The sequence below is a fragment of the Plecotus auritus genome (genome assembly GCF_963455305.1).
Source record: "Plecotus auritus genome assembly, chromosome: 6".
Classification (NCBI taxonomy): Eukaryota; Metazoa; Chordata; class Mammalia; order Chiroptera; family Vespertilionidae; genus Plecotus; species Plecotus auritus.
In genome coordinates, this window is record NC_137773.1 from 39,402,634 (window position 1) to 39,416,808 (window position 14,175).

Here is a 14,175-nt window from a genome sequence, read left to right on the forward strand (position 1 = left end):
CTACTGCTGTTCCTAGCAATGAAGCAGCACATACCAGGCCGTGTGTGGTTTATTTTAACCTGTGACTTAGGTCAGGGCTTCCATCTGGCGGTGTCAGGGCGGCCAGGTGGCACGGTGTGAGACAGCAGATGTCAGAACCTGCTCCTGGAGAAACGTTTTTTCATGAACCATTGGTATTGCTTCCAACCTGTGCCTTTTTCTTCCAGGTTATACGTAAATTGGAGATTTATGAGAGGAATCGAAGCCCAGTTCTTGGCTCTCCAGAAGGGGTTTAATGAGCTCATTCCTCAGCACTTACTGAAGCCCTTTGACCAGAAGGAACTAGAGGTGCGTGCTCCCCTCGCTGGGCCAGGGCAGGGCTGACGGCGCAGGTGGGACCCGTGTGTTGGTTTGCACCCTGCTGCAGAGTGAGGCTGCACTGGAGTGTGTGGGGGCTCCCAGGGGAACACAGGGCTGGCACGAGATGGGCATGGAGGATGCTTGAGCTGGTTAGGAGAAGGCCAGGTGTCTACATGGTGGCAGTGAGTCGGACCGCCTGGGGCCTGTTCAAGGTGCTCTGTGGCTTCTCCGGTCTCAGGGTCTGTAGCAGGAAGAGTCCTAGCCCTCCTGAGCAGTGAGTCCCCTCAGAGCCAGGAAACTGTCTCATTGCCGCCAGCTTCTCCCGCACGTCAGCTTTCTGTTTTTATTCTGCTGTTACTAGACTTAGACCACAGTTTACTGTCTTCTACTCGTACTTCATGTACTTGAACACAGCAAGGCATTCATCTCTTACCCGGCTCTGTTTGGTGCCAAATAGCTCCCGGCTTTAAAGTGATTCTTCTCTGTCCCAGTGCGGTGCAGGGAGCAGCCTCCTGGCGGAGCAGCTGCAGGAGAGGACCTTATAAGCAAGTGGGAGAAACCGCACGCACCCTCGCTTCAGCCCCTCTCAGGCTTCAGCTCCCCAGAAGGGTCACTGGGACGTGGCCCATCCTACACTCAGCTCCGGGCAGTCTTGCCAGTTGTTCTTGCTCCCCCCGTACTCCCCCGGGCAGCGCAGAACTACACCCCACAGGGCGGGGCGAGAGCGCCCATCAGGAGCCGCCAGGTGGTCCCGGGGGTTGGAGATCAGCCGGACTTGGCAGGAGCGCTGTGCTTGGGACATCCTGTTGGTCTCTGTTCTTGTCTAAATGTGTGTCTAGTTTATTTGGACATGGTTGCTTCTTTGCACTGGGAACCAACTTTAACTCCTTTCCTGTACTGGGACCGTGGAGGCCTGTCATGGCGCCGGCTATACATTTAGAAATGACCACCTCTAACCCTTCCCAGCTGATCATCGGCGGCCTGGACAAGATAGACCTGAGCGACTGGAAGTCCAACACGCGGCTGAAGCACTGCGCGGCCGACAGCAACATTGTCAGGTGGTTCTGGCAGGCGGTGGAGACCTTCGACGAGGAGAGGAGGGCCCGGCTCCTGCAGTTCGTGACGGGCTCCACCCGCGTCCCCCTCCAAGGCTTCAAGGCTTTGCAAGGTGACTGACGTGGAGGCGGGGCTAGTGGCACCATGTGGACACAGGGCGTGTAGGGAGACCTGGAGTGTGGAGGGGTTGGCTTCCTGAAATATGCCTGCTAGGAAGCGGTGTGACCTGCGTGCTTTCATAGCCAGTGGTCAGCCTGGCGGAGGGGCTCACCTGGCGGAGGGGCTCACCTGGCGGAGGGGCTCACCTGGCGGAGGGGCTCACCTGGCGGAGGGGCTCACCTGGCGGAGGGGCACTCTCTCTCTCCCGGTGGTGGGCTCTTGGTAGCCGTATGTTTGCTGTCCTTCGCCATGCTGAAAGAAAATACCCATAAAGAGCAGGAGAGGCTGTCAGCAAAACAAAGCCCCGCTCTCACACCTGTCCGGGTCCCCGCAAGCTCGGGACCCAGCTGGTGGGCGGGCCTGCGTGCCCAGGTCTGTGCGGCAGCGGCACCCACTCAGGGCTGAGTGGGAGTGGCTGAGCCAGGATGGCCCCGAGGAGCCCGATGCCCCCCTTCCCCAACAGAATTGATTGACAGAGGGAGGGCACAAAGAATGGGTTTGGGGGAAAGAGAGCGGTTTTGAAATGTACGACGGATTCATTAGGAGACAGGAGCGAGGGCCCGGCCTGCGCACCAGCAGACCGAGCACCACGTGGGTCGTTAGCTCCAGGGCCCCCCGGTCCTCGGTTTCCTGAGCTGTACAAGTGCGCTGCTCTGGGCAGGCCGGTCCAGTGAGGTGCCCTGCGCTCGTCGGGTCCCGTCCACCCCATCTGAGTGGCCGCGGATGGAGGGAGGAGGCGGCTCTGGACACGGAGGGTCTGTGCCTCGGGAGGAGGTTGGGGGGCTCGTGGTCAGCCCGAGCATCGGGGAAGGTCCTCGCAGGCTGTCCCTGGGGTTTGTATGATTTTAGGTTTTTGTCACTTGATAACCCCGATAGCCAGAAGGATTAAGGTAAATAATATAACAAAGTTTAGAAAATTGAACTTTGCATATTAATAGTGACAGCAGATATATTCCATTTATAAAACATTCTCTGCACTTTCCCTATTTTAAGGATTTCTGAGTGAGAGCAGTTACTTCCATTCCCGGGCTTAGGTCCCAGGCAGTGTGTCTGTTCCTTTCTCCACCGTACCTCTGCCGGGAGCTCTCCCGCTGCATGTCCTGCCCTTCTCACGCACTGCTGCCCTCTGCCAACAGGGGGCTGCTTGCTGCACATTTCTGTGGAAAGTAAATCCCTGGTGATTTAGGACGTTATTCTTCCAATACCCGCCTGGGGCTCCGGGGGCTCTCCCCAGGCTTTGCTCCGTGCCTGGGGTTTTCTAAACGCCTGGGGTGACGGGCAGTTGCCCCGGGGCTCTGTGACCCCGGGGAGCACAGCCGCCTGGGCTGTCGGCACGGCGGAGGGGTCCAGGCTCAGCCCCTGAAGCGCAGTGACTAGAATGTTGTCTGTAAGGTTCTACAGGCGCCGCAGGGCCCCGGCTGTTCACCATCCACCTGATCGACGCCAACACAGACAACCTTCCGAAGGCCCACACCTGGTAAGGACAGCTCCGTGCAGCCGCCGTGCCGCAGAGTGCGCGCTCCGCACGGCTCTCCCCTGTGCCTTAGGGTACACTCAGCGCTTCCTTTGTGCCGAGTCCCAGGCACCGCGGGCAGTGGGACGAGCACCTGGCAGCAGCCACCTGCGAGGGTCATCGGAAGTCTCTCCCGTGAGACCAGTTCTGTCGTGAGATGTGATGTGGGCTGTGACTGCGACGGGCTCCCGTCTGCCCTTCCCTGGGTCTCGCTGCATGTGTGCGTGTGCAGGGAGAGTGCAGTCTTTAAGTTGGACTCACTGGTCTTCCCTTAGCTGACCTTCCCGGGCCCCATTTCCCGCTCAGAGCTCTGCCCGTGACGACGCACCTGCCTACTGAAAACTAACCTCAACAGGAGCCTTACTTGTAAGGGGTTCTTTCCTTTGTGGTTTAACATCAGAGCAGCAGCCACCTCTAGGTCAGGAGAACCGTCCCACATGTCGATGCCTCGTTACGTGCTGGCAGGGCCGGGACTGGGAGCCCCAGGATGTGGGTTCAGATGCCGGTGACACCCCGTGCCTTTGGGCAGGTTCCGTGGTGTGCCGCCTGGGCTTCCACGTGTGCGAAATGGCTGTGAAAGCTGTGAGGCGCTGCCAGGACTGAGGGCGCCGGGCTGGGCAGGGTGGCGCGGTGCGCACGCACCGGGGCCGCGCTCCTCCTCGGATGCGTTCCCTTTAACAGTTTAGTGCTTGGAGTGAACGGGTGTGAAAAATCTCTGACGCTAAATAAAGCCCCCAAAAAAGGCTGCGACACCATTCACCGGACTCTCTCTTGACAAAAACCATCCTCAGTTGCTTGGCGCTTAGTAATTCAATAGGCCACTGTGTCCTCAGGGTCACATTTTGTATTTTTTATTTGTTGAGATAATAGCTATTTAGGAGGCGTCTTTTCCACCCCACCCCCCCCCCCCACAAACATTGGAACAGATTTCCCCATAGAAATACTGAGTTAGAAATGTAAGACTCATTTGATCCATCAGACATTTGACATTTAATAGTTTTGCAGGGAATTTTCCAGACGGCCCATCGGGGGCTCGGTCACCTCGGAGGAACAGACGTGCAGCAGGTCGTTAGTGGTGATCAGTGTGACCGCCAGCCACAGCCGCGCTGGTCTGCACAGGCGGCGTTCCTGGCACTGCTCATTCCTCCCCAAGACAGACAGCAAATAGGACCACTTGAGAGCTTTGTCCTGATAGCCCCAGGAAATAGTTACTTAGTTTCACTTTGGTTTTAAAGATCTTAAGATTTATTTTGCTGTGTGTGTGTGTGTTAAATATATATTTTATTGATTTCAGAGAGGAAGGGAGAGTGAGAGAGAAAACACCAGCGATGAGAGAGAATCATTGATTGGCTGCCTCCCGCATGCCCCCTGCTGGGGATTGAGCCTGCAACCCCAGCATGTGTCCTGATCGGAAATTGAGCCGTGACCTCCTGATTCATAGGTCCTCACTCAACCACTGAGCCACGCCAGCCAGGCTGCTGTGTGTTGATTTTTAAATCTTTGCATTAGAAGCAGAAAAGTACAAAGGGGAAGTGTCCACTTACCACTCGCCCCACCCCTCAGAACTAGGGAACAGGGGCCTTCCCCTCCTCCTTCCCCACCGCCCACAGAGGCGCACACGTGCACACACAGCTAGCTGGCGGCCGAGGATGCTCTGCCCTGCCTGTCCTGCCCTTGCAGCAGGACCTAGGGGGCAGCCTTGGGCAAACTACGGCCCGCGGGGCCGGATCCGGCTGTTCTATCCGGTTCTCTTGCTCTCCCCTCCACTCCTTTACTTTGAATTTATATTAGTTCACACAAACACTCCATCCATGCTTTTGTTCCGGCCCTCCGGTCCAGTTTAAGAACCCATTGTGGCCCTCGAGTCAAAAAGTTTGCCCACCCCTGACCTAGGGCCAGACTCTACCAGCAATGACTCTCGCCCTTTTGTCCTGTTCCAGCTTTAACCGGATCGACATTCCACCTTATGAGTCTTATGAAAAGCTCTACGAGAAGCTGCTGATAGCAGTGGAAGAGACCTGTGGGTTCGCTGTGGAGTGAAGAGCAACCAAAGGCAACAGATTCTAGCTCACGACCACCAGACCAAAGCCTGCCGCTTTCTGCGCGCCGCCTGCAAAGCGGGCTGAGGCACTGGGATTCTAGAGGACCTGGGGAGGGTGTCTCCCCTCCGCGGTGTTGGGAGCGAGGGGCAGGGGACTTTGGTTCGTGGCTCCCACCCACCTTTCCTCCTTTATGACAGTACTCCCACCCCTCCATCGCCCATCCAATAAAATGCAGCCAGGTTTAGATCTGGCTTCGCTCACACAGGATATTCTGCTCCAGTTGTAACATCTGGCCATAGGCTCACTGCCCTGTGGTCTTTACAGGAGGATCTACCGAGTCATGAACTGAGCTCAGCCTTCTGCGTGTTTGGAACTGGTAGCTACACTAGCGATTCTGTCTCAGAACAGTCCTGAGGCCCCTTTCCAGTTCAGCAGCTCAAAGTCCAAATTTCACATCCTAGCAGCCTGCTCGGGGTCGCAGATTAACTTCCACCTGAAAACTTACCTTAAAATACATGCTCACTGGGATTCTGCCACGACAGGAGCTTCGGTCCTAAACGTGCTTCCCTTTTTGAAAGTAAAGGAACAGGGGCAGCGTTAGCTGGTTGAAATTTTTGTTTTGTGTAGAGAAAAATGATCTTTCCTTTTAAGAGTCCTTTTTACCACATTATCTACCCAGTTTGAAATATTTTCCCAGTAGAAACACCACAGAACAGAGCTCCGAAGCTGTGGCTCCTGCACCGCAGAGAGTTCAGCTGAGCCACTCGGATACTAACAAACTATTACGTGGAAATTGCTAACAGCTACACTAATAAAACAAAATTCTGTTATGATAGCTGCTGGTTTGGTGCAAACTAGCTTAAAAGGGAGAGAGGGAACAGATAACCTCAATGACCGAAATCTACCCCAAGTTACTATTTTACAAAAAGAGGTGTGGGTGTGAACCTGACAGCAGAGAGGGAGATCCGCCCTGACCCATTTCCCACGTCAGATGGTGCCGCTGACAAATGCTACTTGATTTACTTGCCCTGATTTCTTCACGTGATGAGGAAGGCCGAGACCCTAGTTCCTAACGCCGTTCTCCAATTTGCACAAAAGTTTGGACAGTATTGTGACAAGCAGCTTGATTCCAGAGAGCTCAGCTCCGTGAAGAACAGCAGCAGCCACAGGTTTTCCCCTCCGGTTTTTTGTTGTTTTTGTTTAGGGGCAAGTACAGGGTCATTCATTAGTGAGACGTTTCACTGTTGAAACTTCGCTGTTGAGGCTTCTGAATTAGCCGTTGGGATCCAGCTGTGGGTCAGGTGGGTTTGGAAGGAGCGCTGGGCCAGCTGTCCCGCTGTTCTGTTGTCACTGACACTGGACCGCGGGGGTGTGGAGGCACACCAGCTTCTGCATCTTGCTGGGGTCCTTGGCTTGCCCTAGAGGCAGTCTGTCATTTGACATGGGGGTGCTAAGAGCTCCCCCTGCACAGCGGTTTGTCCAGTTTGTGGGCACGACTGCCAGCTGTGGATTCTGAGAGCTGAGCCTCTGGGCTACTTACTGTGGCTCAGATAGAAGGGATGTCACGGGTGACCTGCCGTAGAAGGAAAACGTAGTCCACTCACTAAGTCCCAGCTGAACTGTGGCTTTGTCTCCAGGAGTTCCGCTTGGTCCCAGTAGGGCTTGTCCTGTGCCTCATTTTCCCCGATGCTTTCTGAGGGCATCCTAGACGCTCAGTGATCCCATCCGGTCCTCGTCATCTTCTTCTGGGAGGAGGAGGAAATGGAAAGGACAGACCTCCCACCAGGTAGGTCCTCTCTCCGTGAACCTGCCCGGTGGGAGGAGGAGAGGACATTGGTCAGGCTGGAAGGCCTCGCGGCTGAGGGAGGGCCTTGCCGTGGCGGGCCAGAGCCCGCAGTGCTTGGGCAGGAAACGAGGGTGCAGAGGTGGGAAGGACTTGGAAGCAGGAAGGTTGCATTTGACTCCTGTATAACCGCCTTCCTGCCGTCGGAAGGAGCCCGGGAACATCCTCCGAATCGGCACCTGCCGGCCCCGCCTGTTCTCGCCGGTCAGGTGTCGCCTCAGTGAGATCCATAGGGTCATGTCTGGTCCTCTGGGAGCTGCTTGGGACACGAGTCACCTGCCCATAAGGCCCGGGTCTCTGCTTTTGCACGTACACTTGCCCGTGGGCACCTCGTCAGCCGCGTGTTACGAGGAGCCTGAAAAGCAGACCTTCCCAGAGCTCCAGTTTACTCTTGCCAACAGGCCTGCCTGTGCGTGGCATTGCACTTCTAGAACCTTAAATACTGACAATTGTTTGGGCCCTTTGAACCACCCCAAAGAACAGTGTAGCGAGCAATTGATAAAAGCTCCCAGGACTACACTCTGGGTCTGCAGGAGCCCCTTCACACGCCTGCTCTCCTCTGTCCCTTCTCGGGAATCCCAGAGGCCACCGTCCCGTGCCTCTGCCCAGATGCTCCGCCCTCACCAGCCGTCAGCAGCCGACCCTCAGGGATGTAGCAGACCACCCTCTGCCAGCGCTTTAGGTGGGAAAGCGAAGGGGCTGCTGTGGGGAGAACCCGCCTGCCGAGGGAGTTGTGGCCCCTGGGTCCAAATTCAGGTGCGATGGTCCTGGAAGCTGAGCTGTCAGGAGGGGCCCGTGCAGAGAAAGGGCCCGCCCCACCCCCGCAGCCAGGTGTGTGCCACACGGCAGCCTTCCCGAAACATAGTATGAATTTTTAAAATTTGTTTATTTTTGTTTCTCAACCACTTTATAATGTATTTAATTTATTTTGTAATGTCTTGTTTTTAAGTATTGCTGCTATCCTTGTTATTCTTCCCACTGTTTTTATTGCTGATTTATTTTGTGAAAGTTGTACACTAATGTTCTGTTTTATGTCAAAATCAAAAGTATTTAAAGAAATACTAGTTCTATTTAATGTGGTTATGGAACCAGCTGGAAACACAAAACAAACAGCGACTGTACAGCAGGCTGGACCCGGGAGGGTAGGTTCATTTTGTTACATATGCAATAAACTCACGACTTTACATGATGGGCATCTGTTATTTTGCTGTGGAAATAAGATTCCAGTCTGTTGCCCACCCCACAAGCAAGGAGGTCAGTGGTCAGAAGTCCAGGAGGGCCTTCTGCAGGGGGCGCCGCGGGCCATGCTGAGTGCTCCGGGCCGGCGCGGCCGAGCACCCGGGCTGTTGACTTCTTTTTCACAGCTGGTCATGTTCGTTGGTTTGGGTTATTTTTAATATATTTTATCGCAATAAACTATGCATCACATAATATTTATCAATTTAACCATAAATTCATGAATATATGACCCAGTGGCATTACATACATGTCACAGTATTGTGTAACCGTCACCACAGCTATTCCCAAAACCTTTCCTTTCCCTTTTATTGAATTTATTGGGGTGGCACTGTTTAATTATACAGGTTGCAGGTGCACAATTCTACAACACACCCCCTGCACCCTGTATTGTGTGTTCACCACCCCAAGTCAAGTCTCCATCACCATTTGTCCCCCCATGCCCTCCTCCACTCCTCTCCCCTCCCCCAGCAGTCACCCCACTGCTGTCCATGTCCATGAGTTGTTTTTTTTCTTAATCTCTCCACCCCCCACCCTAAAACCTTTCTATCTTCTCAAACTGAAACTGTGCCCCTTACCAATAACTCCCCTTCCTTCCTCTCCCCCAAACCTTGGTAACCTCTATTCTACTTTCTGTGAGTTTGCCTAGTCTTCATATAGGTGAAATCATACAATATTTGTCCTTCTGTGTCTGATCGATTTCACTTAGCATAATATTTTCAAGGTCCATCCATGTTAGAGCATATATCAAAGTTTACTTTTTTTATGGCTGAGCAATACTCCATTGGAGGAATATACCACATTTTGTTTTTCCATTCATTTAATGAACACTTGGTGTGATAAGTTAATTTTATGTGACAACTTGACAGGGCCATGGTCAAGTTGATACGCAGACTGATATCTCGAGTCTTCTTTAATTTCTTTTAAGCAATGTTCTGTAGTTTTCAGTGTAGAAGTCTTTTGCCTCCTTGACTAAGTTCAGTCCTAAGAATTGTATTCTTTTCAATGCTATTTTAAATTGAATTGTTTCCTTAATTTTCTTTTTGGATTGTTCATTGTTGGTATATAGAAACAGCTGATTTGGGTTTGCTGATTTCATTGATAGTTGGAACAGTGGACATGTATGTTCTTCAGGGTTTTCTGCATAAGGATTATGTCTATAAACAGATCATTTTATTTCTTCCTTTCTAATCTGATGCCTTTCATCTTTGTCTTGCCTGATTGCTCTGGCTGGGACTTCAGTACTAACAGTGCTGAACAGAAGTGGTGAATGTGAGCATCTCCTCTTAGGAAAAGCTATCAGTCTTTCACCATGGAGTATGACGTCAGCTGTGGGGTTGTTCATCTGTGGCCTTTATGTGTTGAGGGCGTTTCCTTCTGTTGCTAGTTTGTTGGGTGTTTTCATCGTGAAAAGGTGTTCAATTTTGTCAAATGATTTTGCTGCATCAATCGAGATGATCATTTGATTTTCCCCCTTTATTCATTTATATGGTATATTACATTGATTTATTTTGTATTGAATAATCCTTGCATTCCAGGAATTCTACTTTGTCATGCTGCATTATCCTTTTTATGCTGTTGGATTCAATTTGCTAATATTTTGTTGGAGATTTTACATCAATATTCATGAGGGATGTTAACGTCATTTTCTTGTGGTGTCTCTGGCCTCATGGATGAATGAGGAAGCGTTTCTTCCTCTTCGAGCTTTTGGAAGAGCTTGGGAAGGGTTGGTAGAATTTAGTAGTGAGGGTCCTGGGCTTTGTTTGTTGACAGGTTTTTTACTTCTGATTTAATCTCCTTGCTCAATGTAAGTCCATTCAGATTTTCTATTTCTTCATGATTCAGTCTTGGTAAGTTGTGTGTTTCTAGAAATTTGTCATTTGTTGACATATAATTATTCATAGTACAGTTGACCCTTCTACACAGTGGGTTTGAACTGCATTCATGGATCTACTTCCTGAATAAAAACCACACATTTTATTTGATAAATATATTGGAAAAAATTTTTGAGAATTCCTTAACTACCGTGAAGCAATTGTATCAATTACATTAGACATTATAAAGCAATCATATTGCTGCTTTTTTGTTATCAATGGATAAATCACCATACTGTAAGTGAATATAAATTTTTTCACATTACCTTTTCATTTTTTATGTCTAATGTTAGTAATACCTATAACATTTACAGTATTTTATATGACAATATAGATGTAGTTACTACTGATAGATAATTTATCTTATAAACAATGTAAACTTACAGTATCGATAAATACAGTACAGTAATGTATATGAGTTTTTCTTATGGTCTTATTATTTTTTTTTTTTTTTGGCAAAGCTTTCCATGTAATATTTCTTTTTTTTTTTTAGATATATATTTTTATTGATTTCAGAGAGGAAGGAAGAGGGAGATAGATATAGACACATTAACAGTGAGAGAGAATCATCAATTGGCTGCCTCCTGCATACCCCACACAGTGGATCGATCCTGCAACCTGGGCATGTGCCCTGACTAGGAATTGAACTGAGACCTCCTGGTTCATGGGTCGATGCTCAACCACTGAGCCACACCAGCCAGGCTCCTTTTTTCTTTTCTTTTTAAGATTTTTTATTGACTTAGAGAGGGAGAGAGAGAGAAACATGCATGTGAGAATAGACATCTAGGTTGCCTCCTCCACACTCACTACCTGGGATCGAGCCCGCAACCCAGGCATGTGCCCTGACCAGGAATCAAACCAGCAACTATTCGGTGCATGGGAGGGTGCCCAACAAACTGAGTGACACTGGCCAGGGCCCTTGTGATTTTCTTAATAACATTTTCTTTTATCTAGCTTACTTTTTTTATATGACCACAGTATATAATACATATACAAGATATGTGTTAATTGACTGTTATTGGTAAAGCTTCCAGTTAAAAGAAGGCTAATGGTAGTAAGTTTTTGGAGAGTCAAAGTTATCTGCACTGCCCAGCTGGCATGGCTCAGTGGTTGAGCAACGACCTATGAGCCAGGAGGTCACTATTCGATTCCCGGTCAAGGCGCATGCCTGGGTTGCAGGCTCAATCCCCAGTGTGGGGCATGCAGGAGGCAACCGATCAATGGTTCTCTCTCATCATTAATGTTTCTATACCTCTCTCTCTCCCTTCCTCTCAAATCAATAAAAATATTTTTTTAAAGTTATCTGCAGATTTTCAACTACACACGGGTTAGCACCCCTAACCCCTGAATTGTTATGTGCTCTCATAATCCTTTTTATTTCTGTAAAATTTGTAATTACTGTCCCCTCTTTTCTGATTTTAATTTTAATTTTTCTTATTGGTTAAAGGTCATTAGTTGATTTTACTTGTTCATTTTTTTTTAAGAACCAACCCTTGGCCTCTGATTTTTCTGTTGTTTTTCTCTTCACTTAGAGATTTAGGTTTTTTTTCTTTTTTTATCTAGTTCTTTAAGGTATAAAGTAGACTGATTTGAGACCCTCTTCTTTTTTAATGTAAGTAAGCATGTACAGCTATAATTTCCTCCTTACTACTGTTTTTAGTTTTGATATGCTGTAACTGCATTGTCCTTTATCTCAAGACATTTTCTATTTTCCCTTGTAATGTGTTGCTGAATTTACACATATTTATGAATTTCCCTTTCATTATTGATTTTATTCCATTGTGGTAAGAAAAAATACTTTGTATGGTTTCAATCTTTTAAAACTTCTTGAGACTTGTTTTATGGCCTAACATACATTCCATCTGGAGAATGTCCCATGTACATTTGAGGGTGTGTGTGTTATGCTATTGTTGGGTGGAGTGTTCTGTGTCTGTCTGTAGATGTAGTTGGCCTGTGTTATTCAAGTCCTCTTTTCCTTACTGATCTGTCTGGGGGTTCTAACCTACTGAGAGTAGGTTATTGAAGTCTCCTACTGTTATTGTAAAGCTGTCTGTTTTGCCCTTCAGTTTTTCAGTGTTTGCTGTGGGTCTCTTTGAGTTTATCTTAGTTGGAATTTGAGTTTATTAAATATGTATGTCCATTTTCTTCTCTAGCATTTCTTGCAAGGCAGGTCTGTTGGTAATGAACTCCCTCGTTTCTTATTTCTCCCTCATTTTCAAAGAACAGTGTTGCTGGGTATAGAATTCTGACAGGTTTTTTTTTTTCTTTCATCAATTTGAGTCAATCAACCACTGCTTTGTGGCCACCACGATTTGTGATGAAAAATTTGCTGGTAATCTTACTGACAATTCCTTGTGTGTGACAAGTCTTTGTGCTGCTTTTCAAGAATCTCTTTGTTTTAGCCTTTTGACAGTTTGATTATAATGTATCTTGGTGTGTCCGTAAGTCTGTTCTACCTGAAGTTTATTGAATTTCTTGGATTTGTAAATTTGTGTCTTTTACAAAATTTTTGAAGTTTTCAGTCATTTTATCTTTAAGTTCACTGTTTCTTGTGCCTGTTTAAACATGCTTTTGAACTCTAAGGAATTTTCATTTCAGATGTTGTACTATATATTATTTTCCTGTCGTTGTCTACATCTTTCTTTAGTTCTTTGAGCAGCTTTCAGGTAGTTGTCTTAGTCTAGCACAGTGGTCAGCAAACTGTGGCTCGCAAGCCACATGCGGCTAACGAGCCGCGGTTTGCCGCTCTGTTGACTAACGAGTTTGCCGACCACTGGTCTAGCAAGTCTGCTGCCTATGCTTCCTCAGTGACAATTTTTTGTGGCTTTGTTGAAAAGTGAACATTGGACCCTTATAATGTAACTCTGGAAATCAGATTCTCCCCAGATTTTCGGTTTGTTTATTTTTCCACTTGTTAGAAGTGTCTCTGAACAGCCTAAGGTAAAAAAGCTTGAGGTTTTCTCGGGTCTTTGCTGAGCCTGCGTCTCTCCCTGGGTACAGGAGGTTGCTAACACACACAGTATCTCACCGTTCCCATAGATCAGGACTCCTGCCACAGGTCCAGTTGGTCCTGCGCCCTCGGGCTCACGGGCTCACCAGGGAAGACCCTCTCCAGCCCTCAGGTTGTTGGCAGATTCATTTTCTTGCAGGTTTGTGACTAAGGGTCCTGGTTTCTTACTGGTTTTTGGCTGTGAGCCCACCTTCAGTTCATAGAGGTTGTCCGTGCAGTTGCTTTTGAATATCCTAATCCAGGGGTCCTCAAACTTTTTAAACAGGGGGCCAGTCACTGTCCCTCAGACCGTTGGAGGGCCAGACTATAGTTTAAAGAAAAAACTATGAACAAATTCCTGTGCGCACTGCGGGCCCGGGACGAGTCAGCTGCTAAGCAGGACAGGCAGCGGCACCCGGCGGGCCGGATAAATGTCCTCGGCGGGCTGCATGTGGCCCGCGGGCCGTAGTTTGAGGACGCCTGTTCCATGTTTGGCTCCCCAAAGGGGAGAAAGAATAGAACAGCCGAGTCTGTTCTTTTAAACCCCTTGGAAGGTTCTTCACCTGGTGGGGGAGCAACATGGCTGCCTGTCCCTGTGTCTGCACCTCCCGGGTCAAAAGCGGCGATCAGAACACAGAACCCAAGGCTTGGAGGACAAGGTCCTTATTTTCTACCCAGGCTCCAGCAAGCTGCACCGAGAACACAGGCGTGGACACCTGCCACGGGGCTGGGGCGGGGGTGGGCAGCCACGACTGCACTAAAAGCTACCAATGTTCGAATGGCCTCGAGTTCCAAGATAATTCTATCAGGTTCTGCAACTGCACCTTTTGTCTGAACTACAGAGACCCCACCCGCTCCCCTGTGATCAGTGGTCCTCGTCTGTCTCCCGCTCCCCGTCCCCGTGTGTCTGTGGGTTCGGCCCCCTGTGCTCTGCTGTCTCCAGGTAGAGCTTGTCGGGGTTTTTCTACTATCGCAGCCACAATACTTCAGGTTTTTAAACAAGTCAGTATACCTGCCTGTGTCCCCACACCTGCCCTGCCACTATCTTGATGGCTTTTTAAAAGCCCATTCTCTTAGAACTTTCCACTTTGTTCCTTCATCCTCTCCTCCACCCCATAAACACT

General features: G+C 49.2%; 1 protein-coding gene across 6 annotated transcripts in view; it reads left to right on the forward strand.

Annotated features, from left to right (window-relative positions):
- The window catches only part of SMURF1 (SMAD specific E3 ubiquitin protein ligase 1), a 91,932-nt gene extending 83,794 nt beyond the window's left edge, over positions 1-8,138 (forward strand). For 4 of the 6 annotated variants that reach the window (XM_080674740.1, XM_080674743.1, XM_080674744.1 and 1 more), the window contains 4 exons: positions 207-327; positions 1,306-1,507; positions 2,947-3,031; positions 5,008-8,138. In XM_080674740.1, coding sequence (XP_080530866.1) covers positions 207-327; positions 1,306-1,507; positions 2,947-3,031; positions 5,008-5,107 — 508 coding nt within the window. In that variant the 3' untranslated portion in view covers positions 5,108-8,138. The remainder of the gene's footprint in view (positions 1-206; positions 328-1,305; positions 1,508-2,946; positions 3,032-5,007) is intronic. The other 2 variants (XM_080674741.1, XM_080674745.1) reach the window with 1 other exon arrangement.
- Positions 8,139-14,175: the final 6,037 nt, after the last annotated feature.